The 27,240-nt window shown below is 45.5% G+C and overlaps 1 protein-coding gene across 4 annotated transcripts in view; it reads right to left on the minus strand.

Annotated features, from left to right (window-relative positions):
• Positions 1–27,240, minus strand: part of PIEZO2 (piezo type mechanosensitive ion channel component 2) — a 251,246-nt gene that overhangs the window by 14,242 nt on the left and 209,764 nt on the right. For 3 of the 4 annotated variants that reach the window (XM_019986928.2, XM_070778957.1, XM_070778958.1), the window contains exons 32-41: positions 25,895–26,001; positions 21,099–21,213; positions 17,277–17,336; positions 14,285–14,451; positions 12,966–13,132; positions 6,540–6,869; positions 6,030–6,288; positions 4,371–4,553; positions 1,529–1,781; positions 428–560 (exon numbers count right to left, since the gene is read on the minus strand). In XM_019986928.2, coding sequence (XP_019842487.2) covers positions 428–560; positions 1,529–1,781; positions 4,371–4,553; positions 6,030–6,288; positions 6,540–6,869; positions 12,966–13,132; positions 14,285–14,451; positions 17,277–17,336; positions 21,099–21,213; positions 25,895–26,001 — 1,774 coding nt within the window. Of the gene's footprint in view, positions 1–427; positions 561–1,528; positions 1,782–4,370; positions 4,554–6,029; positions 6,289–6,539; positions 6,870–9,209; positions 9,378–12,965; positions 13,133–14,284; positions 14,452–17,276; positions 17,337–21,098; positions 21,214–24,570; positions 24,670–25,894; positions 26,002–27,240 lie in introns of all 4 variants that reach the window. The other variant, XM_070778959.1, reaches the window with a different exon arrangement.

The following is a 27,240-nucleotide window of genomic DNA, read 5'->3' on the forward strand; positions in this document are numbered from 1 at the left end:
CCTGTTTTCACTCCCGTCTGCCGCCGGTCTGCCTCCCTGATACCTGGGAGGGGGGCCCTGTGACCTTGGCTGGTGACCCTGGGCTGCATGAAGGACAAACCACTTCTTGAATGCACCTCGGCTTCCCTCTAGAGGGTGAGCATATCTCTGAGAACCTTCTGATTTGACTTCACTGCCTGTCTGGTTGGACTCATTCATGTGCCTGGAATTATATACCATGAGCTAGTGTGTTTAGAAGTGCAATGGATATAAAAACGAATCATCCTATTGGAAAGTGATTCTTGAAAGCAATATCATGGTGGGGCATTTTGTTCTGCCCAAAGCTGATGACACTTTTGATGGGAGAGGTCACTTCTCAAGCATGTTGCCTTGGGCTGTTGCCGAGGAAGTGCCCCCAGTCCCCAGGTATCCTCACTCATTCACTCACTTCTTTATGGTAAAGGCTTTTGCTTTGATTAAGTGTTCCTGCAACTTCTCCATGTAAAGTTCCCGTCTGCTCTTCTGCTTGACGCTCACGACGCTGCTTCCTTTCTGGCTGCTGTTCCGGGTGCTCGTGCTGCCTGGAGACAAGAAGGAACTGAGACGCGCCCTGAGTTATGCGTCTGTTGCCGTTAACTGTCGCAGAAGCCCACCAGCTCCAAGGCAGAGGGACAGTTGGAGGCTGGTTAGAGGGCAAGATGCACAGATGCCTGTAAGAACAGCGGCAGAGAACTTGGGATCTGCAGCCCCTACTCTAGTTCCATGGCCAAAGGCGTCCGTGGGCTTTCACACCCACCTGCCTCCTTCCTGGGTGGCTGTGGGACCTCTGTCCCAGGAAGAATTAGACTGGGGAGCAGTTTTCTCCTGCTCAGTGGGGTCCCAGGTTTTGGTTGTGGGTCTTCTAGCCCAGGTCCAGGACCATGTCTTTTTTCAGGACCAAACTTCTCTAACTGTAAAACCAATATGAGATGGCCTGCCAGTGTTGGCCAGAGAAAAGATGAATACAGAGGGTCTGGAGAGCTGCAGACAGGAGTGCTGGCAACACAAAAGTGCAGTTACCCCAAGAGGGGTGACGCACGTGTATTTTCCTGTCACTGGCTGTTCAGTAAGAAATTAGTAACTAACGTGGGAAAAAACTAGGTGGTTTGACTTAAAGTTTCTATTGATTAAATCTAAGTGCACTTTCAAAATAAATTGTGATGCACAGCATTCTGGGCACACCCGGCAGAATCTCTGGGTATGATTGACAACTACCCTGTGTCCGACACTCACTAGGTACGAGGCAGCGTGCTGGTCACTTTTCACCAACACCTGAAACCTTTGTCCTAGGTGGGGGTTGGAGAATTCAGACAGACACCCTAGACAGGGATGTGAGCGCCCCAGGCCACACAGCTCAGCCAGGATTTGAACTCTGTCTGGTTACAAAGTACATTCATTTCACATCGCAGTATCTGCTGCCTTGACAGCACGCAGCTCCCTTGCCCCTGACCCCTGGCACCAGGGAGTAACTCTGCTCAGGGGTCCTTAGAGCGACACCACGCAGCAATACCTCTCTTGGACCTATTCGAGGAAAAGCTGGACCCCTGTGATGTCTGGGAGCCGCTGCTGGAGCGCTTCCTCCGGACGGCAGCCGGCTGCTCGGGGAAGGTCACGTGCACTGACTCCACGGACGCGGCCAGGTTGATGGACTTGAGCGAGTCGGAGGAGGCCCTCCTGCCATGGCCGAGGGACAGCTCGTCGTCTGAGTCCACTTTGTCTGAGCCGCTGTCCACGATGTCGTCTTCATCCCAGAGGCCGTGACACTGAGGAGGCAGGAAAGGGACAGCTCAGTCCGCTGTCCAGACAGAGGCTGGGACTCAGCCCCGTGACATCCAGGCCACCAGCGTGTCCCTCAGGATCGGAAACCACACGTCGAACGGGGCGACTGCAGCCAACGACCCTGCTGGACAGAGGAGACTGCTAGGAGAGCACGACCTAAGCGTTCCCACAGAACACCAACCAACAGGCAGGCGAGGAAGTGGTGGATGTGTTAACTAACCAGACGGGGGTCCTTTCACCATATACACGCTTATCAGTCACCACATATACACTTCTGATACCTTACAATTTCACTGGCCAATTATACATCAACAAAGGATCCTTCAGTTAAAGCTATGGTTTTTCCAGTAGTCATGTACAGATTTGAGAAGGCTGAATGTCAAAGAATTGACACTTTCAAACTGCGTTGCTGGAAAAGACTCTTGAGGGTTCCTTGGACACCAAGGAGATCAAACTAGTCAATCCTAAAGGAAATCAACTCTGAATATTCATTGGAAGGATTGATGCTGAAACTGAAACTCCAATACTTTGGCCACCTGATGGGAAGAGCTGATTCATTAGAAAAGACCCTGATTGAGGGCAAGAAGAGAAGAAAGTGACAGATGAGATGGTCTGATGGCATCACTGACTCAACGGACACGAATCTGAGCAAACTCCAGGAGATAGTGAAGGACAGGGGAGTCTGGTGTGCTATAGTCCACGGGGTCACAAAGAGTTGGACATGACTTAGCAACTGGATGACAATACATCAACAAAGCTGAAATTTTTTTAAAAAAGATTAGAAAACCAAAGCAAGTTCAGGGATCCTAAGAAAGCTTATTATCTACCTATATGTACTTTTGCAAACTCATCACACCCCAGTGACTCACGAAAGACCCCCCGCCTCCCCAAGCCAAATGGAGCATTAGGGACTGGCAGTTTGCAAGGTTACAGAAGGCAGAGGGAAGATCTTGGTCATAGTCCACATAGGTAAAAGCCTGTGTGAAACAGCCCAGCAAGTGGGATAGAGGTCAAACACACATTTACACGTATGTGTGTGTGCATGTATGTGTGTGTTGCAGCCTGGCGGAGCAGAGACCAGAACCTGTCCCATGACTTGAGGGTGCGGCAAACTGCGCCCTTGTGATTGTCCTGGTAAGCATACTGAATGGACATTCTTGGGGCGGACGTGGTCTCTGCTCCACTTCACTGCATACCCCTGCGTCCATCCCCATGAAAACAAAACAAGATGTTCCTGATCAACAGCAGAGCCTTTGCTAATCAAACTCCCCAGTATAGCTATTCCCTGATGATCTCATGTGACTTTTGCCAATAAAAGTGTGGGCTGAAAGGAGCCATTTTGTCCTTCTGTCATGGACAGCAAGAGGGCTCCTTGACTCCCGCTTGCCAAATTATATATGTCTGTCTTTCCATTACGCGCTCACCCCTGTTTCAGGTCTTTCTCACCCGCTGTGCTGGGCGTGGCATGTGTGTACCTTAACTTAGTCCAAGCTTGTTCTGAAAAGGAACTAACAAAGATACTACTTGATAAAATGAATGTAAGACATGTTATATCAATACAAGGAGACACAGTTAAAACAAGAGAAGGAAAGTGAGATTCTGACCATAGGCATATCAATACATCCAAGGCATGCTGTATGACAATCTCTAATGTGTAGACTTAAGTAGCGTATCACAGGTTCAGCTTATATTTCACAGTGTTTGAGACAAGGAACCCCACAGATGCTCAGCAGGATGACAGGATGTGCAGATCCCAAGAAAGTTACCCTGCAGACCCGTCTTCCCAGAGCAATGCAGGTATGGCTTTCTCAGAAGCGGCCTCTCTGGGAGCACAGCTTAGGATCCCAAGGCCTATGCATTGGGCAGTCTCTCACTAAACCAGGGGTTTCAGAGCAAAAACCATGAGAAAAGCAATGCTCCTAAATGGGGGTGGGCCAAGGTCAGGCTGGAGAGGAGACCTCAAATTCTAGCCCCCCAATGATCTGCCTTCAACTCAGGCAAGACTTGGTGGATCCAGTGGTAAGAACCACACACCTTTCAGGCAATTCCCACAAACACGAGATAATCAGGGTGCCTTCATCCCAGGGTGGGCTTCACAGGTGGCACTATTGGTAAAGAACCTGCCTGCCAATACAGGAGACATAAGAGGTGTGGGTTCGATCCTTGAGTCAGAAAGATTCCCTGGAGGAGGGATTGGCAACCCACTGCAGTATTCTTGCCTGGAGAATCCCGTGGACAGAGAAGCCTGGAGGGTTATAGGCCATAGGGTCGCAGAAGAGTCAGACATGACTAAAGCAACTTACAATGCATGCGTGCATCCCAGAGTAGAAATAGGGGGAAATTTCCCCCAGTTGATCACAAACTCCATTATTGAGTACACAGTGTTGAGAAAACAAATGAACAAAACTGTTAACAAAGAAAACAAGCGCACACAGACAGACCTCGCCCGTGGCCCCCAGCCCCTCGCGATCCCAGCGCTGCGTGCTTGGGGACAGCCCGGGGGTGGTGGGCGGGCAGTGCGATCCCAGCGCTGGGTGCTTGGGGACAGCCCAGGGCTGGTGGGCGGGCAGTACCTTTAGGATGGAGCGGTGGAAGAAGAGCGCCAGCAGCTGGATGAGGTCGTAGAGCACGTAGGCGTCCTTCTTCTCCACCCCGATGATGTTGGGTGGGTGGTAAGGCTTGTCCTTGTTCAGTTCCACATTCTTGTTCCAGGGGAAGAACCCAAATTGGAAGAAGTACTTGACCACAATGGCCACCTGCACAGATGTGAGAAATCAGAATAAATGATGCCCTTTAAGAATAGTTCTAGACGAGGAACAGTGATACAAAACTTATGGGGAAAAGTCTCAGTTCTGGTGCTGGGAATGCACACAGCATGTGGAATAACGAATTCTCCTTTCACAGATACTGACTTCAGGACAAGGCCAGAACCACACCTCCAGGGCCTGTGACTACAGACACATCGGGGCCGTGGAGGTTATTCCTGACTTGGCTCAAATGACTTCTGCTATTGTCAGGGAGTGGGCTAGTTTCTGGGCTTCCCAGGTGGCACCAGTGATAAAGAACCCACTTGCCAATGCAGGAGAAATAAGAGATGTGGGTTTGATCCCTGGGTTGGGAAGGTCCCCTGGAGAAGAGATTGGCAACCCATTTCAGTATTCTTGCCTGGAGAATTCCATGGACAGAGGAGTCTGGAGGATTACAGTCTATAATGTCGCAGAGTTAGACATGACTGAAGTGACTTAGCATGCATGCAAGGGCTAGTTTGTGCTGATTCAGTTAGATACTTATACGAATATTCAGCTATTAAATGAGGTCATTAGGACAAATGTGAACAGCAGGATCTTTATTCTGCAAGTATGGCTTTAGTTTGTAATCTTTAGGAGAAAACTGCACAGGCACTATAGATAGTTTTCACTTTATTCTGCTCTCTTTCCTCTCAGCATTTTATTGCTCACTGGAAGTTCTCCTCAAAAAGAAATAAAAGCAAATGAAACAAAACCTTGCCAGCCCAGGGTATAAACGTGGAGATGTTTGTAGAGATTGACTCTGAAACACTCCTCCAATGTCTATATCATCAGGGTTAATTGCATCCAACTGTATTTCAAGTGTTCACTGTACTGTTTGATCCAATGTCCACTCACTGACCATTCATGGCCCTGGCACCGTGCCTGTGTCTGCCTCGTACTTACCGTCTTGCTGGTCAATATCACAGGGCAAAAAAAAAAAAAAAAAAAAAAAAATCACAGGGCAGACACCAGACCTCAAACGCCTCCCCCACCACTCACCAGCTGGATAAAGTGAAAGTGTTAGTCACTCAGTTGTGTCTGACTCTTTGCAACCCCATGGACTGTGGCCCCCCAGTCTCCTCTGTCCATGAGATTCTCCAGGCAAGAATACTGGAGTGGGTAGCCATTTCCTTCTCCAGGCAATCTTCCCAAGCCAGGGATCAAACCTGGGTCTCATGCATTGCAGGCAGATTGTTGACTGAATGAGCCATCAGGGAAGCCCACTTTGGGCCAATTATTTAATCTCATAAAGGCTGTTCCTTATTCCTTTTTTATGGAATGATATCAGCTTCTATGTTGTGTGAGGTGTGAGATGTGAAAAGACAACTATAGTTCTCAGCACCAACAACTGCTGGTTATAATCACATGCTGACCTAAGACGATTCTCTAACTGACTATTTACATGAAGCAGGGGTCAGGCAGGTCCACTGGAGGGACGCCTACCTCCGTGTAGACGATGGCCATCATCCAGAAGCGCCTGCTGGGCCGGGGGACGGACAGCATGGCCCAGAGGAAGATAAGGATGGGCAGCACGAGGGTAATCATGGAGGCGGAGACCATGTGGTTGAGGATGATGACAAAGTAGCACACCATCTCAGAGCGGGCCACCAGCGTGTTGTACAGTGCGTAGAAGAGCAGCAGGAAGCGAGGCTGCCCCACGTAGAACTTCTCTGACTCCTCCAGCTCGTCGTCATGGAACATCCTGCCAGAACACTGGCCTCAGTTCCTCCCCAGCACTGATTCCACGTGGCGAGACCTTGCCCACCCCTCCCTGCTGCCTGGGTCCCCAGGCGTCCTGTGCTGTCAACCTCCTGTCATGTTACAGAGACAGAGGTGAGCACGCATGTGGCTCTAAATGTCTGGGGGGACCTTTTCCACGTGGTCTCTGCACCCAGTAGCCCAGTGGACACTAAGGGTCACTCCCAGCTCCACTGCTGTGGCCGCAGCTCTTACTTGTTCAGCAGCAGCTCACTGGCTGTCAGCTCATGGGTCAGAGGTGGCAGGATGCTGGCCTCCAGCCGATCCGAGCGGCTGTCATCCGGGCTGACTTCCATGTGGGTCTGGCCGGCTGAGTCGTCCCGGGAGTCGAAGGACAGGCGCTCAAAGCTGACAGCCTTGCTGTAGGATGGCGGGGCCTCCACGTCACCGTCCTCCGTGGGATCCTGTGGGGACTCGGCCTCCCGGGCCCCCTCGGGCGCCTCCTCGTCCTGCTCAGCCTCCACTTCCTCGATGGTCTCCGTGGTCCCCTGGCGCGAGTACAGCATCGTGCACTGCGTGGGCTCGCTGTCAGGAGACACGGAGGGCACCGCCTGGCCTCAGCAACCCCTACAGCCTCCTGCGGCACCCATGGCCACGCACCCAGGCACGTGGCGGGGATGCCTCCTCACTCCCCACGTTCCATCTGCTTTGCTCCTTCTGGATAATCATGTCTGGGTGCAGAGACGGGGGAAGGGTGCTGGGTGGCAGGTCCCAGGGCGCCAAACCCTCTCGTGCATAACTTTTCAGTCCCGTCGATGGTCCTAGGCAGCAGGCCCACTGTTTATTTCCAGTCAAGACACAGTGAGCACAGTGCACCTCCCAGAGCACAGATTGTAAAGAAAGGTACTCAGGGAAAGCAGATGTCTCAACTGGCTGGGTCCACAGGTCCACAAAGATGCACTCTACTCTCAACAGACCCCACACCCTTAAGGGGAGGCCCAGAATGGTGGACCATTGGCAAGACAAAGCCTGCCTCGTTGTTTATGCTGGCTCCTCCCTGCACTTCCATCCTGTGCCTTTTCTCACTGGTGCCTCTGACACCTGACTGGACGCTCACCATCGTGCTTTTCCTGGCTCCCCACCACCTGGCACATGGAAGCCCCGCCCACCACTTTCTGCCCCAGGGTCTCTCCTGGGGCTGCACCCACCCTCCCCTCTGACTGCCCTTCCGCTTTCTCCTCCCACTGGTTTTGCGCTGCCAGCTCCTCTTCCAGCTTCATTTTCCAGGAGCCCCTCTGTCCTGGTCTTTACTCCACTTCTGTGTCCTGTCTTCCCTTTTGCATCTCTCCTCCCCTTCTTAACTCTTCCTGACAGGTTCATGCAAAAAACACTGGAAACAAAAGTACAGCAGCCATAGCCGTGAAATCAAGGTCTGCCTGCTGTGCTGTGTACCTCAACACACCCGGCCCTGAAGAGAGGGGGAAAAGTCACCTGAAGATGCCGAGTATACGGGGTGTGCAATGATCAGCTGTTAGGCTCTGAGAAGGTGCTGCTCCTTAAATGGTGTGTGTGAGCAGCTGGGGTCATATCGCTGAGACGCTTAAAGGTGCAGACTGTACCCATTTCTCTTGTCATGGACACTGGTGCACACACATGAATGAATGAATGCATCTGGCTGAGCCTTGAGACTGAAGAGCCAGAATTGCATGAGCTCTTGATCCTAATTCAGGGTTGTTCAGGGCCCCAGGACTTTGGCCCTACATGTGCCTACAGCACATTAGGGTCTCAGAATGCCAAGACAATGCTTTTGGCTAAGACTTACCTTGATTAGACATGACCGTGAAACTGACTGGTCACCCAGTTCACAGTTTTCAGACCACTGGAACCAGCCCCACACCAGGTTCTAACTTCCAGAGGGACCATAACCTATCACAAGAATGCTCTTTATGGTTTTTGATGAGGTCTGACCCCAAAGTGATTCAGGTAAATCCTGGTACGTTCAGGAATCAGCAGATTGGAATGGCATAGCGTGTGCCCACCAGAGGACATCTTAAATGACCATGGCATTCCCTGAAACGCCAGGTGCCAGCCTCCTGAAGCTCTGAATGTACATACGTACATAGCTGCTGGAGACAGCTGACTTGCTGACACTGCCCTTAGATTAGGGGTGGGTTATTTGGGTGGTTATTTGGTGTCAGGATAAGCACAATACAGCTTGTTCTTCTGTGCTCCTGTTGATTTTTCAAAGAAGAGCTTTTGGATTTTAAGCAAGTGATTTCATTTCTATGCATGATTATAGTTTTTATCGTGAGGTTTAATGAGAAAGCATAAGCCCAAAGTAATCTTTCCCAAACCAAACAAGTTAAGGTCTCCCAAGGTAATACATTCTACTGCATAATAATATTATTTTAAAAACAATGGTTGAATATATTCTAACTTGCATGTCAGTTGGGCATGTAGCATGTGGACAAATTCATTCTGTATTGACCAAATGTGACTACATACAGGATTTGGGATTAACTCCTACTGTGTAGATCTTTGGACAAAATTATGAGAAAGTTTCCTACTCTTCCTGACCCATTTTTCCCCCTGAGGACTGCCTACAGGCACCCTCAACCAAGGAGGAAACATGCTTGCTCCTTTGGAAATAGAAAGTGTGAAATACTTACAAAATGGAGGAGAATGTTTATAGTAGGATTTTTAAGAAACTCCTAACAGACAAAAAGCAAAGAGCGGTTAGTTGAATAGAACGCTATCCTGGGAACGACCAGTTGTGTCCCAGGAAGGATGCTGGTTATGCTTTCATTAGTCATGCACCTTCTTAAGACAAAAGTGAACGAAAACACACAGGTCACAATAACTCATCTGTGCAATGACACGGAAGGGGCTGACACGGTCACAGACAAAGCATGCATGGGTGAGCACCTGGAGCCTAAGCTGGTGCTCTCGGCGGACGAGGAGGACACATCCATGCTGAGCATTTTACGGAGCCCGGGCCGAGCGCGCTCACTCGTTTTAGGCACAGTTTCTGGTCCATCTAAATCATCAAGGGTGGACTGCCTTGAGAACAGCATGGTTGCTTCCGTGTAGCAGCTAGCAGCGCAAACAGTTACAGAGACACAGTGTTAAAACAGCGCCGGAAACAGGAGTCACACACGTCAGAGACCCAGATACCGCCATGCAGCAGACCACACGCCACTCCAGCACCACGGACAGCGGCCACCGCAGCGGGGCTCCGGGACAGAGAAGGGAAGATGAGACAGGATAGCACTGGGCTGGGAACAGGACTGCTGACAAAGGATGAAGTGTTGCTCTCTGGGTGGGACAGGGAACTAGAATAATGACAAGTCCTGACCTGTCTCTCACAGAGCAAAATTCATCTTTACAATTGTACAGCTGAGGTTTTTTTTTTTTCAAAGACAGGAAATATATTTTATTCAGAGCCCCCCTTCCCCAATCCTGAGTTCAGTTCTTAAGCAGAAATACCTGCTCAAGTAAAATTTATATAAGAATGCCATTTAAACAACATGGTTTCCAAAAGAAAAGAAGGAAGCTCAGGATTGACTGCAACAAACTGAATTTTCCACCCCATTTTCTGAGTGATATTCAGTCAAGCCAAATTGGATGGCTTGGAGAAGAGATGCTGGTTTGATATGCAACTGGATATAAACCAACATCAAAAAGAAAAGAAAAGAAATGGTAAAAAGGCAACAACACAGGAAGTCCAGCAGTGGCAGGGCATCTGGTCTGTTAACTGTTCATTGAGCCCAATGAGTGATTTTCTCTGTGATCACATTCTAGGTCTCGGCAGATGTCAGCAGGGTGAGATCCCACTGGCTGAATCCTCAGCACCTGTCACTCGACACTCAGGGAGGAAACTGAGGCAGATTCAGGGCTGAGCTGCTACTGGGTGATCCCAGTAGCAGCCAACAGCTCAGATGGAGGCATGATTGCAGTTCACATGTGGAGTTGAACCCCAGAGAAGAACACCCCGTGAAGCTGTTGACATGGAGGCTCCTGGGGCACTGGCTTCCAGCCTGAGAGCGAGTGACCCAGCTGACCTTTCATGTTACAGACAGCTGATTTACTGGATGAACATCAGCCTCTAGTGATTGCACCAGGGGACCTATTGTGTGCCGGCCACACAGTAAGTGCCCTGAGTCAGTGACTGTGGGGGCAGAAATGGAAACCATTCAATATGAGGGAGTGACCTCTGGGGTCCCCTTTAGGGGTGGGGAATTTGAGGCGCTCATGGAACTGTTAAAGGGCTTTCAGGTTCTCAGAGCCATAGCAGCCCCCACACCCAAGTGCTCTGTGGGAGAACACCCTGACTGCATGTCACAGCCACATGGCCAAGACAGGACCCAGCAATGGGAGAGGGAAGGGACAAGGCGAGCAACCAAACGGTCTCTAATAAGGATTTTAAAGAACAACCCTAACTCCTTTTGATGCCAACTCATCCTGAATAAAAAGAGGAGATAATGGTGAGATGAACTAGAAACATAGTGGACATTGATTACCTGCAGGGGTTTAGATAAATCCCTTCCCCCTCTTCTGGGTCTCAGTCTCATCATTTATGAGATGAGGGAACTAGATCTTTGAGCTTCCGTACTGTTTCATATTTTCAGAGGTGGATCCCCCAGCCTTTGAGGAGTTTGCAGCAGAAAGAGGCTGTGCACCCTGACCTGCCCGATTTTCTGTGTGGAATCAATGCTCTGACCACAAAGTCCTCTTTACCTTGTTAATTCTTGGGTGATTTCTGCCACCACGCAGCCCGCCCTCAGACCCCACACTACTGGGTTATTTGCAGTGGATTAGCTTGTCGTCCAAGCCAGGACAGTTTTAAAACTGAAAGGGATGAGCAGGAGCTTTACAAAAACAGGTGACAAATCTAACTGATGTCCTCAGGTCATTGGAGCCATCCCAGGGGCACACAGCACACACTTCAAATAATAAACACTCTGCATGTATCTAGGAATGTTCCTTGGAATGTCACCAATGTTTCCTGAAGGAACTTTATTTTCTGGGAAGGTAGAGGATATCTGATTTCATACATCTGGATTTGAAAGAAATCGTGACTGTTCCAGTAAGTCAAACGGAACATAAGCACATTTGTTAGGTTCCTACTCTACTGTCTGCTGAAGGGAAAAGTGGGTGAGATGGGGCGGGTGGGACAACTTCTTACAGGTTGGGTCCTTAAGGGGCTGGGCCACATAGAGCGTGTGGGTCCCCGCACCCCTGACGGGGGTGATGCTACCTGCCCCAGGGCATAGGTGTGCTGATGGCAAATGCCCACACCGGGGTCCCTCCCAGAAAAGACCACTGCTTCGTCAGAAATCAGCGTGGCTTCCTATGGACTCTGTTGCAGACACACAATTGTTTGGAGATTTGAAAGTTTCCTAAACAACAACAACAAAAAAATGGAAGTTTTCCTTGGCCTTTAAGAAGAAGGAAAATATGTTCACTCCCTTACTAAGGGCATAAATGACCAATATTGTGTCTCCCTTTTCTTCACATTACAAATAATGAGTAAAAGGACATTAAAAATAATTTTAAAGGTGTTGGTTTTCTATTAGTAAGTTTGTTGATGGATTGACCATTTAAAAATGTTGGAGTATTTTGACAGTCTTTGTTAAAAGGCAATCAATGAATTTTAATATCTCCCACCTCACAGGTTTTGACTATGGGGGCAGATTTGTCATCTTGGATCAGATTTAAAGGCAGTTACTTGATTTTGTTTTAGCCAGTCTTTGTTTTCTTTTTCCTCTTATCCCTCCTAAAGTTGTGGTTTACAATATTTACTCACTTTCTTAACTAACCATACTATCAGTTGTTACACAGCTGAAAGTTACTAATCCAGGAATCATGTATGTTTATTTTATGAACAACTGATTTTCAGTTCACGTTCTAATTTTCTGTTTGATTCACTCGGTTGAGAGTTTGGTTCTGGAGCCACTATTCTTAAGCCAGGCTCATGCGTAAAATTCAGGAAGCCTGTGAAACGCCTGAAGTTCTATGGGGAAAAATGTGTAATTATGTGTGATTTTCCCCTTTGGGAACTAGTCTGCAGCCTCACGCACTGTCATAAGAAGTTCACATCCCTGTCAAATGGGGATGATAACAGTACATCTCAAGGGGTCTGTTAAGGAAGAAGTGAGGAAACCCCCACACAGTGCAGCCCCGGGGAAGGGTCAGTGCAGGGGCCCGTGTGAAGCAGGGGTGTGACCACACAACTCGGAAGGTGGGGCCCACAGAACCACTTCTCAAATTTTTACGATTCCTAATCATACAGTAAAATTTCTGAAAGAAGATGGAGAGCAACAGGTGGCAGAAGACTCTAGAACAGAAGATACTTTGTGGAACAGCGTTTTAAAGGCATTGAAGATGCAGTTCTCGATATAGTTACTCATTTTGTGTCAGGAGGCTCATCTGACTTAACTCCAGCTTGGAAATCCCAGTCCTGGGCCCGTGGGTCACATGGGTCTTTCTAATAATTTATGACTGATATTTGCTTCTCTCTGCTTGGACCAGGGGCAGCGATGCTCTGCTGGGCCATGCCCACGGAGACAGCCCAGAGCAGCTGGGCACTCCCAAGGTTCTGATTAGCCTGCACCTCTCCCATCACCTCTCACCTCTGTCATCCCTGTGGAAAGCAGCACCACTGTGGAGCACGTGACCTACCTGGAGATGCTGTCGTGGGAATCCAAGCTGTCCATCCTGTGGGCGGTCTGGGCACCTGCAGCAGTGCCAGCGTGCTCGTCGATGGTGTCCAGTCCCGACTCCCTGGACAGGTTCATGATGTGGTTCTGGTAGTACATGTGGATGCTCTCCCGGGTTGGGACGTTGCCCTGCGGAGAGGGAGACACTGTCACAGCCCTGTGCAGACATCAGCGCTTCTCAGTACGGACAGCCCTCCGCCATCACACACACCTTGAGCAGGATGAAAAGCCAAGTTAGTCAAGCTGAGGATTGACGTCAACTCACTGAATTAATGGTGCCAGATGCTACTGGGTCATGCTGAACAGGAAACCCCTCCTAGTTTAAGGCTGAAGATGGTCAAATGTACAACTTGCAGTTATGAAATAAATAAACCATGGGGATGCAATGGTGACTAGAGTTAACGATACTGTATTGCGTATTGAAAAGTTATTAAGAGAATAGATCTTCAAAGTCTTCTTCACAATAAAATTTATAACAGGTGCAGTGATGGAAGTTAACTAGATCTACTGTGGTTATCATTTTACAATATACATAAATACCAAGTTATTATACTGTAAGCCTGAAATGAATAAAATGGTATATGCCACCCACATCTCAAAAAATAAAATTAAAAAATTAAAAAGGAATCCCTTTTCATATGTTGATAATTTTGCTAAGTGAGAGTAACCTTTCCAGCCGTGAACTTTTTTTTCAAATGTAACCTAGAAACCATCTATGCCTATGTTTTGTCTTAGTCACTCAGTCATGTCTGACTCTTTACCAGCCCATGGACTGTAGCCCGTCAGGCTCTTTGGTCCATGGGATTTCCCAGGCAAGAATATTGGAGTGGGTTGCCATTCCCTTCTCCGGGGATCTTCCGGACCCAGGGATTGAACCTGGGTCTCCTGAGTTGCAGGCAGGTTCTTTACCTTCTGAGCCTCCACATGTGTATAGTCCTAATTTTCCCTATGAGAAGTTTCAGGCCAAACTTCCCAGACTAAAGCGCATGATCCTTTATGAGATACAACAGAATCAGTGCAGCTGGGAACCGTGGTGACGAGAGGTAACAGAGTGAACATGCTGGCCAAGATCCTAGGACTCTGAGTGTGTGTGTGTGTGTGTGTGGTGTGTATATTATCATTCTGAGCGTGGAAAATACTGAAATATACCAAAAAAGCAGAGGGGTTATGCAAAGACTGGAGAGGAAGGATTTTGTCTGAGCCTCTGTGGAGGTCTGGACCCTGGCTTTTAGAACTTTTGTGACTCGGGCAGAAGCGAAGCAGGGTCTCGAGCAGGGCTACCTTCTTGATCTCTCTGGTCAGCATGCAACGCTCGATCCTCAGGACAGTGGAGATGTCGAGGTGCTCCCTGGAGATGGAGTTGAGCCACGTTGTGAAACTGTCCACGGTTGCCAGAAACAGGACCCAGGTGAACTTCAAAATATTAAAGATCCTCTTGATGATGTTGTCTAGGAGGAAGAAGAGAACTTGATTTAAAGGGACATTGCACCCTCAGTCATGGTGCTGTGTGTGGAGCAGTGGTGTTTTATCAAAGGCAGCCCTGCCTGGTTTTGTCCTTGACCCTGACATGGAGAGACAGGGCCGTGGTGGGGACGGGAGGCACTGGTGTGCACAGGCATGGAAGTGGTGGGCAGGGTTTTCCACACCTGCACTGGCAGCACCCAAACCAAACTCGGATAGAACTGTTAACCTTTGGTCAACGTCGGGAGACGCATTAGGCGTTACTGACAAAATGGAGGCATGGCCCCACACCCCCACCCTTTGTTCCGTAGGCACGGACCCGGAATGAAGGAGTTAGGCTTTGTGATTCTGACTTGTTTTTTCCTTTTCTCGGCTGAGTTGACTGAAGAGAATATTAAGGTGCTTATTGTTTTTGAGAGGAGCATAAGAAGGCATAAAGCCTTCTGCAGCTGTGCTCAAAGAATAATTCATAAAGTTAATCACTGACATTTGTTTAAGGACTTTTACAAAAAAGTGTTCCAGGGTGAGCACACAGGCCCCAGCTTGAGGCCATGGGAGGGACTGCTATCTGAAGCCCATTTGTGAGAAAAGTGTTTATAGCAAAGGAGTTTGCTGAATTTAGGGCTTAGGAATAATTAAAATAGAAGCTAAAGATATAAGGGTTGCTGTAATGTTAGCATATTCTACTATAGCTTATAGAAATTAGGGACTTTAGAGATATTATTAGCTAGAAGCCCTTTCTAAGAAATAGTGAGCTTAGGATACTAGGGGCAAACAGGACTTAGAAAGATAAGAAATAAACTGAGGAGTGTGGTATGCAGCCCAGACATTAGCGTGAGTTACAGGGTATTCACAAGGACACATGAGAAGAAGTAGATAAGCGAATTGCTGAGGCAGGAACTCCTTTTGAGGGGCAACAATGATTTATGGAGACAACAAATCTGGGTCAGTGGGAACTGAAAATATCAAACCTCTGACCTAATGCTTTTATAAAAGTATAAAAGAGAATCATAAGCTTGAAATAAACAGGCAGTCCAAGAAAAATGAGAAGCTGCCTCAGTTTCTCGCAGACACCGCCCACCCCTTCAAGTTGAATCCCTGGCTGCTGGAGCTGGACTCCGGCAGGTCAAAGCTTCAGTCGAAACAGGTCCATATAGAGACACCAGGTCTAATTAGAAGTACAGCCTGCATTCAAGGGTATTTGCTACTGGCCAGAAACAGCCTGAATCTATCCAAGTAATTGGTTCCTTTAATGCTTTTCTTGTTCTGTTGGTTCAGTAAGACTCTGATGTTTCCCACTACAGCTGAACTGTAGTTGAACACCTTTTCAAAGGTATTTCGTACAGAATTCAGTCTACACACTAAGACTCTATCCAAACCCTAGTATCATCTTCCTCACATGTATTTAATGACACCAAGCTATGCTTACTATAAAATTCTGACTGTGTGGTCAGTCCTCTCCAAATCATAGGAGCCCTGAGATGCCCACTGACCCTGGGCCACCTCCCTCCTCTTGGCTGTGTCTGGGACCCGCCTGGGGAGCTGCGTGTGACCAGCTCACCTCCGACGCTCATCTCTACCCCCGAGTGGTCATGTAGATTTGGGAAACTTGGCTAGTTTTTCTCTGCCTTGGTTTTTTTCTGTGTTAAGTGGGGAAGAGGGCTTTGAGGGAGTTGAACAAGCTAATGTGTGTAAAGCTTATGGCAAAGGAGACAAGGTACTCGAAGCAGGGGCACTGTTACCAGGAAAAAGTTTGCAGGAATAACAGGGTGTTGCCCCACAGACAGCAAGACGATCGTCTGGACGTGGAGGCCCGCTTCAAGGACCGTGCCTCTGAGGGCTTGGAGAGCCTTTGGGAAGTCTCGTTTTGTGTCAACAGATGGCATCCATGGATGTATTTGTGTCCAGCACAAAAGAGCCTGAACACCTTGCCTGTGGGTAAGTGGTGCACCCAGGACTGCCAGCCCTGAGGCAGAGGAAGCCATGTGTCTGTGGAGCCAGAGAGGCATGTGGGTTCACTGCATTCAGAGGGTTTTGTTTCTCCTCTTTTTTTTTTTTCTGATGCAGAAATGTTCCCCCCAGTCTCAGGCTTGGTGAAGCCCACATGCCACTGGGCCTGGGCTGGGGCTCAGAAGATGTGAGCTCTGTCCCTGACAGTGTGGAGTCCTGAGCAGATGCGCTGGGATTCAGGTTTCTTCGCTAAAAGGAGGAGTCAGCCCAAGCCCTGGAGGCTGCTCATTTCCCAGTGTACTTACCACTCACGCGTGCTCAGTCGCTTCAGTTGTATACGACTTTGTGCAACCCCGTGGACTGTAGCCTGCAGGTGCTTCTGTCCATGGGATTGTCCAGGCAAGAATACTGGAGTGGGTTGCCATTTCCTCCTCCAGGGGATCTTCCCCACCCAGGGACTGAAACTACCTCTCACTTCACTCCTTTTCCATGACTTCTAAATGCCAATATTTTGGGGGGCCTCCATGCTGATGGTTTCCCTGGGACATTTATAATTTGTTCCCAACTCCCTTTCATAGGCATTTGGGTAAAGGACTTTACACATGGACTCTAATCCGACATCTCATCCCACAATGCAAAGGTAGGTCTCATTTTCAGAGTCCCTTTGCAATTTCACTAGAGATGCAATTTCACGAGAGATGAGATTTCAAGGGATGCTGATTATTGAGTCACAGTCCAGAAACAGGATTTAATTCACTGTTTCCAGGCAGCCTTCCTCACGCACCATCTGGGCAAGAAACATAGTCCCACTCCCAGCCCCTGCCCCCACCTCCCTTGCTGATGGGCATCTTCACTTTGTTACCTGGTCCATCAGACTTCTTTTTGACTGGCTCATCCTCCCGGTCTTCCCACTCCACAGGACCTGCCAAGAGTGTCCAAGAAACATGAGTTACATCCTTTCAGGGTAAATTAACACTGATGCTACACTTCTGGACTGAGAGGAATTTTATAATGAAATCTGGGACGTTCCGCCTATTTGAAGAGCTCCCAGAGAAGAGTTGTCAGAATTCTGAGCTTTCAGATTCTCCTCACTTGACTTCAGAATGAGTATTGCGGAGTTGGGGATGGTAAACCAAATTGTTTGGTCAAATCTTTCCTGCTTCCTGTTGTTTAATGGCCTGTGAGTTGAGAGTGGTTTTTGTATTTTCAATAGTTGAAAAAAAGTCTGAAGAAGAAGAATATTTTATGCATATGAAAATTATATAAAATTCAAATTTTGGTGGAACATAGCCATGCCCACTTGGGGACATACCATCCAAATCTGCTCAAGAAGGCAGGGTGAGTTGCAGCAGGAATCTACAGTGCAAAGCTTATCATATTTACTATCCAGCCCTTTATAGAAAAAGTGTGCTGACTGCTGTTAAAAACTATGAGGTTGTAATTTTGAATACCTTGAGGATCAAAATACAGAACCCAGAAACATACCTAAGACTAAATGGGAGATTAACACTGTCAAAAGGAGCATTTAAATTAATAGAAAAAGAAAGATTCATTTACCAAACAGGCTTAGCATAATAGATCTCCGCTTCAAAGAATAATAAAAATTCAAAAGGTAAATAAAATTAAGAGGAAAATACAAGAAAACATATGCATAACACCTGGGGGGGAGACTTTCTTAAGCAAGATGAAAATACAGAAATTCCAAAAAGAAACCTACTTGAGAGACCTACTTGACATCAGAAAAAAATTAAACATTACTTAGAAAACGTACACCATGAACTAAAAGATAAGCACTGGGTTGGAAAAAAAGATACTTGTAACACTACAAAAGGATAATATTCCTAATATAAGTATCTCCTAGATTAATAAAGACAATCCAATAGACTATTATGAAATGTGATAAAAATGTTTAAATCTTGGATTTGAAAGTAAAATTTATTTACTTTTGTATTCAAATTTTTTTCATTTTAATATTTACCAAGAAAATTTGAAATAAAACGTTCAACCTTATTAGTTTCATTAGTCCATGGAATTCTCCAGGCAAGAATACTGGAGTGGGTTGCCATTTCCTTCTCCAGGGGGATCCTCCTGACCCAGGGATTGAACTCAGGTCTCCTGCATTGCAGGCAGATTCTTTACTATCTGAGCCACCAAGGAAGCCACCCCTGCCCCCCACAAAAACCAAGAAAATATGAAATAAAAAATATTCAACTTTATTAGTTAGGAAAATTCAAATGAAAACAAAAGCTGTTTGTCATCCTTGAAAAGACACACGATAAAAAGAGTAGTAACAGCCCATAGGACAAAGCTCCAGGGAAATAGACATTCCTACACCTCATACAGAGGAGTTTAAATTTCTAAAATCTCTTGGGAAAATATTTATTAAAGTAAAAAAAAAAAAGCACCCACTTTAACCCAGAAATTCCACTTCCGATCATCTATTTTGGGGAAAGTGTGTGTTCTTCCTGCTTTTGCCATGCATTTAAACACACACACACATGACTACATATGAATTTTTGTGTGAGGAAATCCTTGATAGTGTTATTTATTGTGGCAAAAATTTGGAAGCAAATCTTATATCCATTAGCGATGGAGGAGTTGGATAAATTATGCATATCCATATTACAGAATATTTTGCAGCTATTAAAAAAGGATGATATAGTTTTATAAATACTTAATTGGAGAAGTGTTCATGATATATTGTTAATGAACATACAGGAGAATCTGTGCAGCATGGACTCACTTTTGAATCAAAGGAAACAGTACCTGCCCACAGGTATGTATACCCAGGAAAGGGGTTGAAGAGAACACAACCCCTGCAAAGATTTGGTGCCTTAGGGTAGCTTTCCAGGCTATACCGCATCCGCTTCCTTACTGCTTGACTTGCTACATCCTCAGTGTCTTAATTTTGCCTTTTTAAACCAATCAAGTAAAATAAAATGAAAGCTACAGGAGGCAGCAGGGAGCAGAACGGTCAAAAAAGAGAACAGCTTTGCCATTAGAGCTCCATTAGAAGTTATGTTTTCCTTTTCTTGTTTGAATACATTTTTAATTTCACAAAGAATCAATATACACATTTCCTTTGTAAAGAATTAAAATATAACAAGCCTGAAGGTTTCTTTAATCCTACCCCTTACTCTCAGCCTCCCCACCTCTTCTGCCAGAAGTCACCACAGCAATTAACTGGCTAAGTTTTCTTCCCAGTCTTTTCCTTGTGCATTTATACACGATTACATGCATCCATTAAAAACGCAAAACATTGTCTGGAGGCACTTCGGTTTCGTTTCGTAAGTGGTTTCATAATGTGCATGCCAGCATGCTTTTCACTTAACAGTATGTCAGGAATTGTTCTCCATGGCAGTTCAAAGTAATTCATTTTGCTTTTTAACCTCCTAAATAGTATGCCGTAATATACTGGTCACATAATTTATTTGGTTCTTCTTTACGTGGACATTTAGGATATTCCAAATTTTCGTTAGTGATAATGTTTGATGAATATTGTTAGACACATGTGCTTGTGAATGTGAAAAAAGTGAAAGTCGCTCAGTCGTGTCCCCATGGACTGTAGCCCACTAGGGTCCTCTGTCCATGGAATTCTGCAGGCAAGAATACTGGAGAGGGTAGCCATTCCCTTCTCCAGGGGATCTTCCCAACCCAGGGATCAAACCCAGGTCTCCCGCATTGCAAATGGATTCTTTACCAGCTGAGCTGCCAGGGAAGCCCATGTGTATTTGTGCTTATGTGCAAATATTGACTCATGTGAAGCCACACACCTGGAGGTGGGAGGGATCCCCAGTAGGAGACACACACTTAAATTTTCCGATTGACATCTGCTCTCCAAAGTGGAGGTGCTGTTTACAATACCACAGACACAGACGCCTCCTCTAGCTCCAAACAGAGCACAGACGCCTCCTCTAGCTCCAGAGCTATGTTTACATTCTTGCTAATCCAATCGATTAAAAAAACAGAATGTCAAAATATTTAGTTTACATTTCTCATATTGAGCTACTTAGTGAAACTGAGTTCCTTTTGGCTGTTTCTATTTTCTGATCTTGAATTACTTTTCATACCCATTCATTCACTGGGCTAAATTTTTCTTTTGCTGACTCTCAGAAGTTCTTAATATAGCCAGAACACTGATCTTTAGTCTGATACATAATAAAAACATTTTCCCTGAGCTCCCCACTTGCTTTTTAACTTTGTTTTGGTGTGTTTGTCGTCATTTCCTCCCCTTAGAAACATGTTTCTATCATATGTTTTTGAATGAATTGATAGTGTTGAATACAGCACTGGTAGATATGTTCCATTTTTGGCCCTTGACTGCTCTTCAAGTGTTCTTTCCCTTTTTTTTCTTGATCAAATTTCTAAATGTTCATCTTTCTTATTTTCCAAGAACAGCTTTTCACTTAATGATCAGGTCGTCTTCTATGTCTTTTCGATGACTTAATAGCCACCTAAAAATTATTATTTTGCTTCTACTTTCTTTGGGGTTATTTTGCTTCTATCTCTCTTCGCATTTTATTAGATGTACCTCAACATAAATTCATGTTTTAATTTATTCCAAGACCTGAGAAATTAAGGGCAAGTAAAAGCCTTTGTGTTCTTTAGACATTAAAAATTTCATTCCTCCCAAGCTTGTCCCTGGTCCGATGCCTGTCAGCTGCAAGCCCTCTCCATCACTCACCCTCCCCGGATTCTTTTCTCCTTCTTTTCTGTTCTTCTCTTGCAGATCTTTTTTTCTCTTTGCGCCTCTGTCGGAGTGCTGTTTTAGGGTCAGTAATCCAGGCTTGATAAACAAACTGAAGGGAGAAAGTTTCATTATTTTCTGAACTTTTAATAAATTGAATTAAAGAAAAAGGAACCAACACCAAGCTTCCTGACTTTCAGAAATATATATATTTTTTCTCTCAACATGAATTAAACCTCCCTGTCTTACACCTCTCAATATACTGAGCTGACCAGTGCTCACTGGCCATGAAATAAAATGTGAAAATAGATGTTATAGGCATGTATTTTGTTCAGTATCAGACAATCATGAGATTCTCTAGAATCACGAATGCCCACTTCTCCCCCATCCTCCCATCCTACTATATCTCTGACACTTAGCTCCTGATTCCCTTGTGTGACACATACTAGGCATAAGCTAGAAGGCTGGCTAAGTGTCATTCATTTTCTCCCGACACATATAAAGTTTGAGTCAAGACCGAAACATCTTTTGTTCATTTACTTTGGGAAATTACTTTTGCATGTTTGATACTCTCTCTTGTGAGTAACAACTATTACCAACAACTTGAGAAAGAGCTTTGTAGATTGATCAGTATTTGGAGAGGAAAGATACTGTGCTGTGAAGGTTAAGAGGTTATTCCAGAATGGGTGGAAGGAGAACAGGGGAGCTTTAGGTCACCTTCTGTCATTTTCATTCAAGAGCTGAAAACAGTTGCATTAATACATGACAACCAGTAACCACAACAGAGCAATTTTGAATGTCCCGCCCACCAACAGTGTCCCAAGTCATGCAGAAGGAACACAAAGAAAACCCTGGAACGCAAAGTCAGCCATCCACAACCATGAAGCCGGGCAGCATGCTCAACGTGCAGCCACGAACACAGCTGGTCTCAGGGAAGCTGGGTTTCTATCATGAAGATAAAGGAGGAGGGGCACTTGTAAACCCCAACACTTTCATTTTATTCTATATTACTTTCAGATTTCTGAAATCCTTGAAAAACACAGTGTAAACAAACCACTGGCATCGTAGAAGTGAAGGGGAGTTTAACTTTTCCATCCATGGAAATGTAAAGGTGGTGGGTTACTAGGTCAGAGCATTTCCTCACAGGTAGAAATCTGAATCTTACGGGCAATTCACACACATACAAGATCTGTATAGTTTCTGAATAATAAACCCAGGAGTCAAAAAAGTTATCCTAGTTTATGCCAGAAACATATTTTGAAAAGGAAAAGCGAATTGCAATTTGAAGCATAAGCACCAGAAAAAGGAATTTATGGTTGATGTTTATTGAGCATGTTAACTGGAGATTCTATTAAGAATATCTCTGAGGTTTAGGTCGTTAATAGGCAAACTTGCTTCAGCAAAATATTGATTCTTTAAAAGAATCTGAACTGCTAAATGAAAGAAATTTTCAGGCTTAAGAAATACATACTGTGACATTTCCTTAAAATAGTGTTATTACAATATTGCTTTTGGATAATGCAAAAATGCCAAAGTGGAAAATAAGAAAGTGATTCAGGATTTGTGAGTGTACTACGTGTACAATCTTTTGCTCTGAAGAAAAATGAAACTCCTAGGAGACAAGAGAGGGGAGGAGAGAGCAGGGGAGGGTTTAGGACAGAAATGAAGGTATCTTGTAGAAAGGGTTCTGGCCACACCGATGATGCCTCATTAAAATGGTGTTCCTGGTTCTACATGTGGTCCTTCAATGACTGATCCTGCTGGTGTTTCCTCGCTGAGATGAGTGTTTGAAGAAAGGAGGGAAGGGGAGGATCTTAGGACAAGTCCTCATTTGTAGGAAAATGACCTTCATGTCCATGTTTGGAAGTACAAATATTTTACAGCTCCAGGAACACTGGACTGAGGATCAGACTATTTCTGGGAAAAGTTGGATGATGAAGGAGGAAGAGGAAGCATCCCAATTCTTACTGAGTTAAGACACTGAATTAAGCTTCTTTCTGAAATGTCTCAATTCCGAAGTCTCAGTGGTAACTACCTCCCAGTGTCATGGGTATCTCTGGAGAACAGACACATGAAGAGCTAATCTTGGGTAGAAAAACACACGAAAATGTGTATAAATGACATCGACTTCTCCATCTGCGGCTGCCACTAGCCTGTACCCAACTTCATCTCAGAGCTCACCCTCAGTGATTTCATCTTAAATATCAGGGAAATGGGATTCCTTTTACTGAAAACTTCTTACGCAAAAAGCATTTACTTTTTGAAATAGGAGAGGACTTTATTGAAGTGGAGATCTGTAACCGAAGTTGGTTAAGTTTTCTAAAATGTTTTTTAATCCAGTTGTGATCCAGAACTTTATGTTGTTGGTAAGAAGATAATTTTTTAAACTAAGACGGGGAATAATCACATTGTAATCTTTCATATAAATTCTTAAACATGAATGGAAAGATACATAGGCAGTCATAAAAGGGGAAAAGAAAAGAAATCCAAGGAAGCAGCAACAGAGAATATTAAACTAGAACTCAGAAACCTGGCGTTTTAAAAAGGGAAGAAACCCAGGGGTCTAGACTGTGCTATGCAAGGCAGAGCAGCTTTTAGGTTCAACTGAGAGCTTGAGAAAAATCTAGAATTTCAGGTCCCTCTGGACCTGATATAATTTAAATAACCTGCGTTTAAATAAGACCCCCAGGTAAAAGGGGAGAAGCCTTGGTCTCCCTTGCTAGCCACACCCTTGTGGAGCATTTTGCTAGTGTAAATGCATGCTCCAGTTTAAGGCAGGAGAAGCGGCTTTCTATAAAGCACAAGAGTAGTGAGTCACTATTTATGATTTCCAATTATGAAATGACCACAGCAGAGGTAGCTAGATACTTTCTGTTGTGTGTTGGGTGAATTAACAAATAACTGGAGCAGTTCATTCAGCAGTGTCTCTGATGATGTGGACTGTGGAGGCTGGGTGGACCGTCCACAGCAGCTCAGGCCAGTGAAGAGAGACACTGAACTTGGGCAGAAGATGCCAGAAGAGTCCAATTTAGGAAGATGCAGGCTTAACTGGGAGCCTGAAAGGAGACGGAGCAAAACGAGTCGTTTTTTTCTGTTTGTAATTTTACCAGCTTTCTGAGAAATGGTCATGTTTTGACACATCATATCTGATGCATGCAACCATAGGTGACCCTTTTAACATGAGACGTGACTTAGGCAGAACTACAAGAAGATTTGTATCTGCATTTTCTCTTTCTATTTTTTAATCAGCTCTGATGCTGACTGAAAAACAAGAATCACCATAATAAGGAATTTGGCTTCTCAGGACGATTTTTGGAAAAATTTGCCCAATATTTTAAATTCTTCTCATTCCTTCATTGTAAGATGTATAGAACAGGGAAAACGCAGATGTGGGGCAGCAGGGGTCTGCCCATCTAAAGGTCTACGGAGCGGAGGGCCACACACCACACATCAGTAAAATGTCAAATACCTTTGCAGCTCTGATTAAATACTGAAGAATAGTTTTGGGAAGTTTAATGATAGACTTTGGCAAGGCTAAAATGGCTGATGCAAACTTCCCAATAGCTCTCTACAAAGAAGGACAAAGCAAGAGTAATTAGTAGAAAAAACCCCCCAAAACCGATCACTTAATATAAGACATCAGTACGAGTTTGGCTCTACAATTATACCGACTGGGTTAAAACGTGCTCATCTCTGAATGTGTAATAAAATGTGCCCTGCTTGTAGGATAGGAATAAAGAAAATGATTTATCATTCATGTAATCTGTAAAAATGGTGAAGACGACCCGCTCTCTCCTCTGCTGCCTGATGAGTGAGGATTAGAAGGAAACGCGTTGGAATAAAAATAAACAAGTCATTAGTGTTGAGCAAGCCAGCTGCACACATGCACACACTGTCATCAAGAAACACACGCGGGCAGCAATGGGGCAAGTGACAGAGCATCATCAGAGCCAAGTGTCCCCGCGAACAACTCAGTTCTTCACTTTCACTAGGGAGACAGGGTGGAGGTAAGCTGCCAGCTTGGGAAGACCCGGCCAGCAAGCAGACACTGGCCTCATGGAGGCATCATGAGACTGGCCGGATGTCCATCTGTGTGCCTTATAGTCTAACAGTGGGGAAAGAACAGCCCTGTGTCTGCTCCCTTGTAATGGAAATCTACCGAGTTTTCATCCCATATGTAACTCTACTGACAAGCCCACATCTTTAACAAACACTGATGATAAAATTGCTGGACACACGCTACTAGGCTGGTGACTCATGTCACCAAGAACGATACGGCAGGTTCTGAAAAAGAGAGGCAGTTAAGTTGAGAACATCAAAACTGGGCTGGAGGTTTTTATGATTTTAATACAGTCTAAAATCTTTAGAAGTACCAAGGGAACTGATTTTCAAAATTCAAAATGACTGTTTTCAAAACAAAGCGAGGATTTTATTTTAATGGTCGGCTATTTCTCCTCTGGAACTGGAAGTCCACTCAAGTGATCCAAAGCTTGAAACGAAGTACACTCAGGGCAGCCTTAATTTTGTTTAGAGCACCAGAAATTTTTTTTATGCAAATGAACAGCTGGCTGGACCAGTGTCCTTGCAGGAATTCTGGCAGTAACAATTGCAATGCTGACAGCAAGCGGCAGGACAGGACAGTGAGAACCACGCGACTTCAGATGTGAACTAGAACCTCTGGGAGCCACCACGCATGAATACGGCAGAGGAAGTTGAGGCCTGTGGTCAAGGTCTGTCAGAAAGAAAACCTCTTCAACCAACCAAGGCTGTGATGTCCTTATCCCCATAGTTACCTGGAAAGCTGACCTCCGGGGGGGCTCTTCGTCTTCCTTTTTTAATTCTTCCTCTTCTTCCTCTTCACTATCCGTTTCAAACAAATAGTAATCTCCACTCCTGACCACTAAGTAAAACAAAATATGTACTTATTTCTTGGAAGAAATATGAGACAGTTTGGGGTGTATTTATGAAATGCCCCCCAAAGACACATAACCTGTCCCTCAAAGGCATCAGTGGGGACGAGGAAACAGGAGATGAGGAGACCTCACTCTGGGATGAGCTACATGGTCTGTGGAGCACCAGGCCTCGTCCAGGCCATGGAGGGGACCTGGCTGCTGCTGGGTTCATCTGGCATTTTCTTCCTTCTTCACAGGAAATTGTACACGGATACACCAGATCAGGCCTGGAGCAACTGGTTCTGTTACCAAGATGGCCGAGAGGACTGAAAACTATCATCATGTCACAGTTCAGCACTTTAGGACCTCAGACAAGCTCAAAGTGAAGCAGAAGCTTCAGCGTTGCCTGAATGGGTACAAATTGCTATGGCAGAGCCAACAGGGATGATTAGGGACCAGGAGTCACGTGTCACCACCTTCTGCTTCACTTTATACTGTGCAGACACAGGCCATAACACAGGCCGCAGGACATTTGAAAAAGAGTTTTTCTTTATATCACACATTATCATGAGGAGGAAATGGGCAAATAACATAAAAAAAAAAAAAGAAAAGAAAAAAAAGAAAGCACAATCACAAAAACACCACCACCACACTCTGGCTCTTTCTACTCATAGGCTAGGACAGAAGGAGCCAGGAGGACAAGATCCATACGGTTTAGCACTGTTAGGCTTCTGGTCAACAAGAAGCCCCCCAGTTGCTTGCTGAAATTTGAGGAGAACTGTACTGACCACAAGACACAAAGCACAAACCATATGGATAGTCCTTGCCTGGCATTTCCCTTCCAAAGACATATTGTGTCTTAAGCACGGAGACAGTCTAGAGAGCTGAAATGTTCAGAGAGCTCAAGAAGTTTGAGAATGGAATCTTTATCAGTTTTATGACTATTTTATCAGAGAAAAGAGACCCAGCACGTGCATTTCTGATGCGACAAGAACTGCACTGTCACTGCAGGAAAACATACGCATATTTCCAAGTTATATTAGAATTTTCAAATGCTGAGGTATCTTTTGGATGACATCACGTGATGTCTTTAGGTATCTTCTGGACTTATCCACTGTAAGGTCACAGGAAACCTTGGCTTGTTGAAAATTAGTTGCTATCACCAAACATGATAGTGAGTAATTTTGCCCATGTTTTCAGACATATCTGAGACCTTCATCCATGAAGATGCAGAATGAATGAATTGG

Source organism: Bos indicus, chromosome 24 (genome assembly GCF_029378745.1).
Source record: "Bos indicus isolate NIAB-ARS_2022 breed Sahiwal x Tharparkar chromosome 24, NIAB-ARS_B.indTharparkar_mat_pri_1.0, whole genome shotgun sequence".
Taxonomy (NCBI): Eukaryota; Metazoa; Chordata; class Mammalia; order Artiodactyla; family Bovidae; genus Bos; species Bos indicus.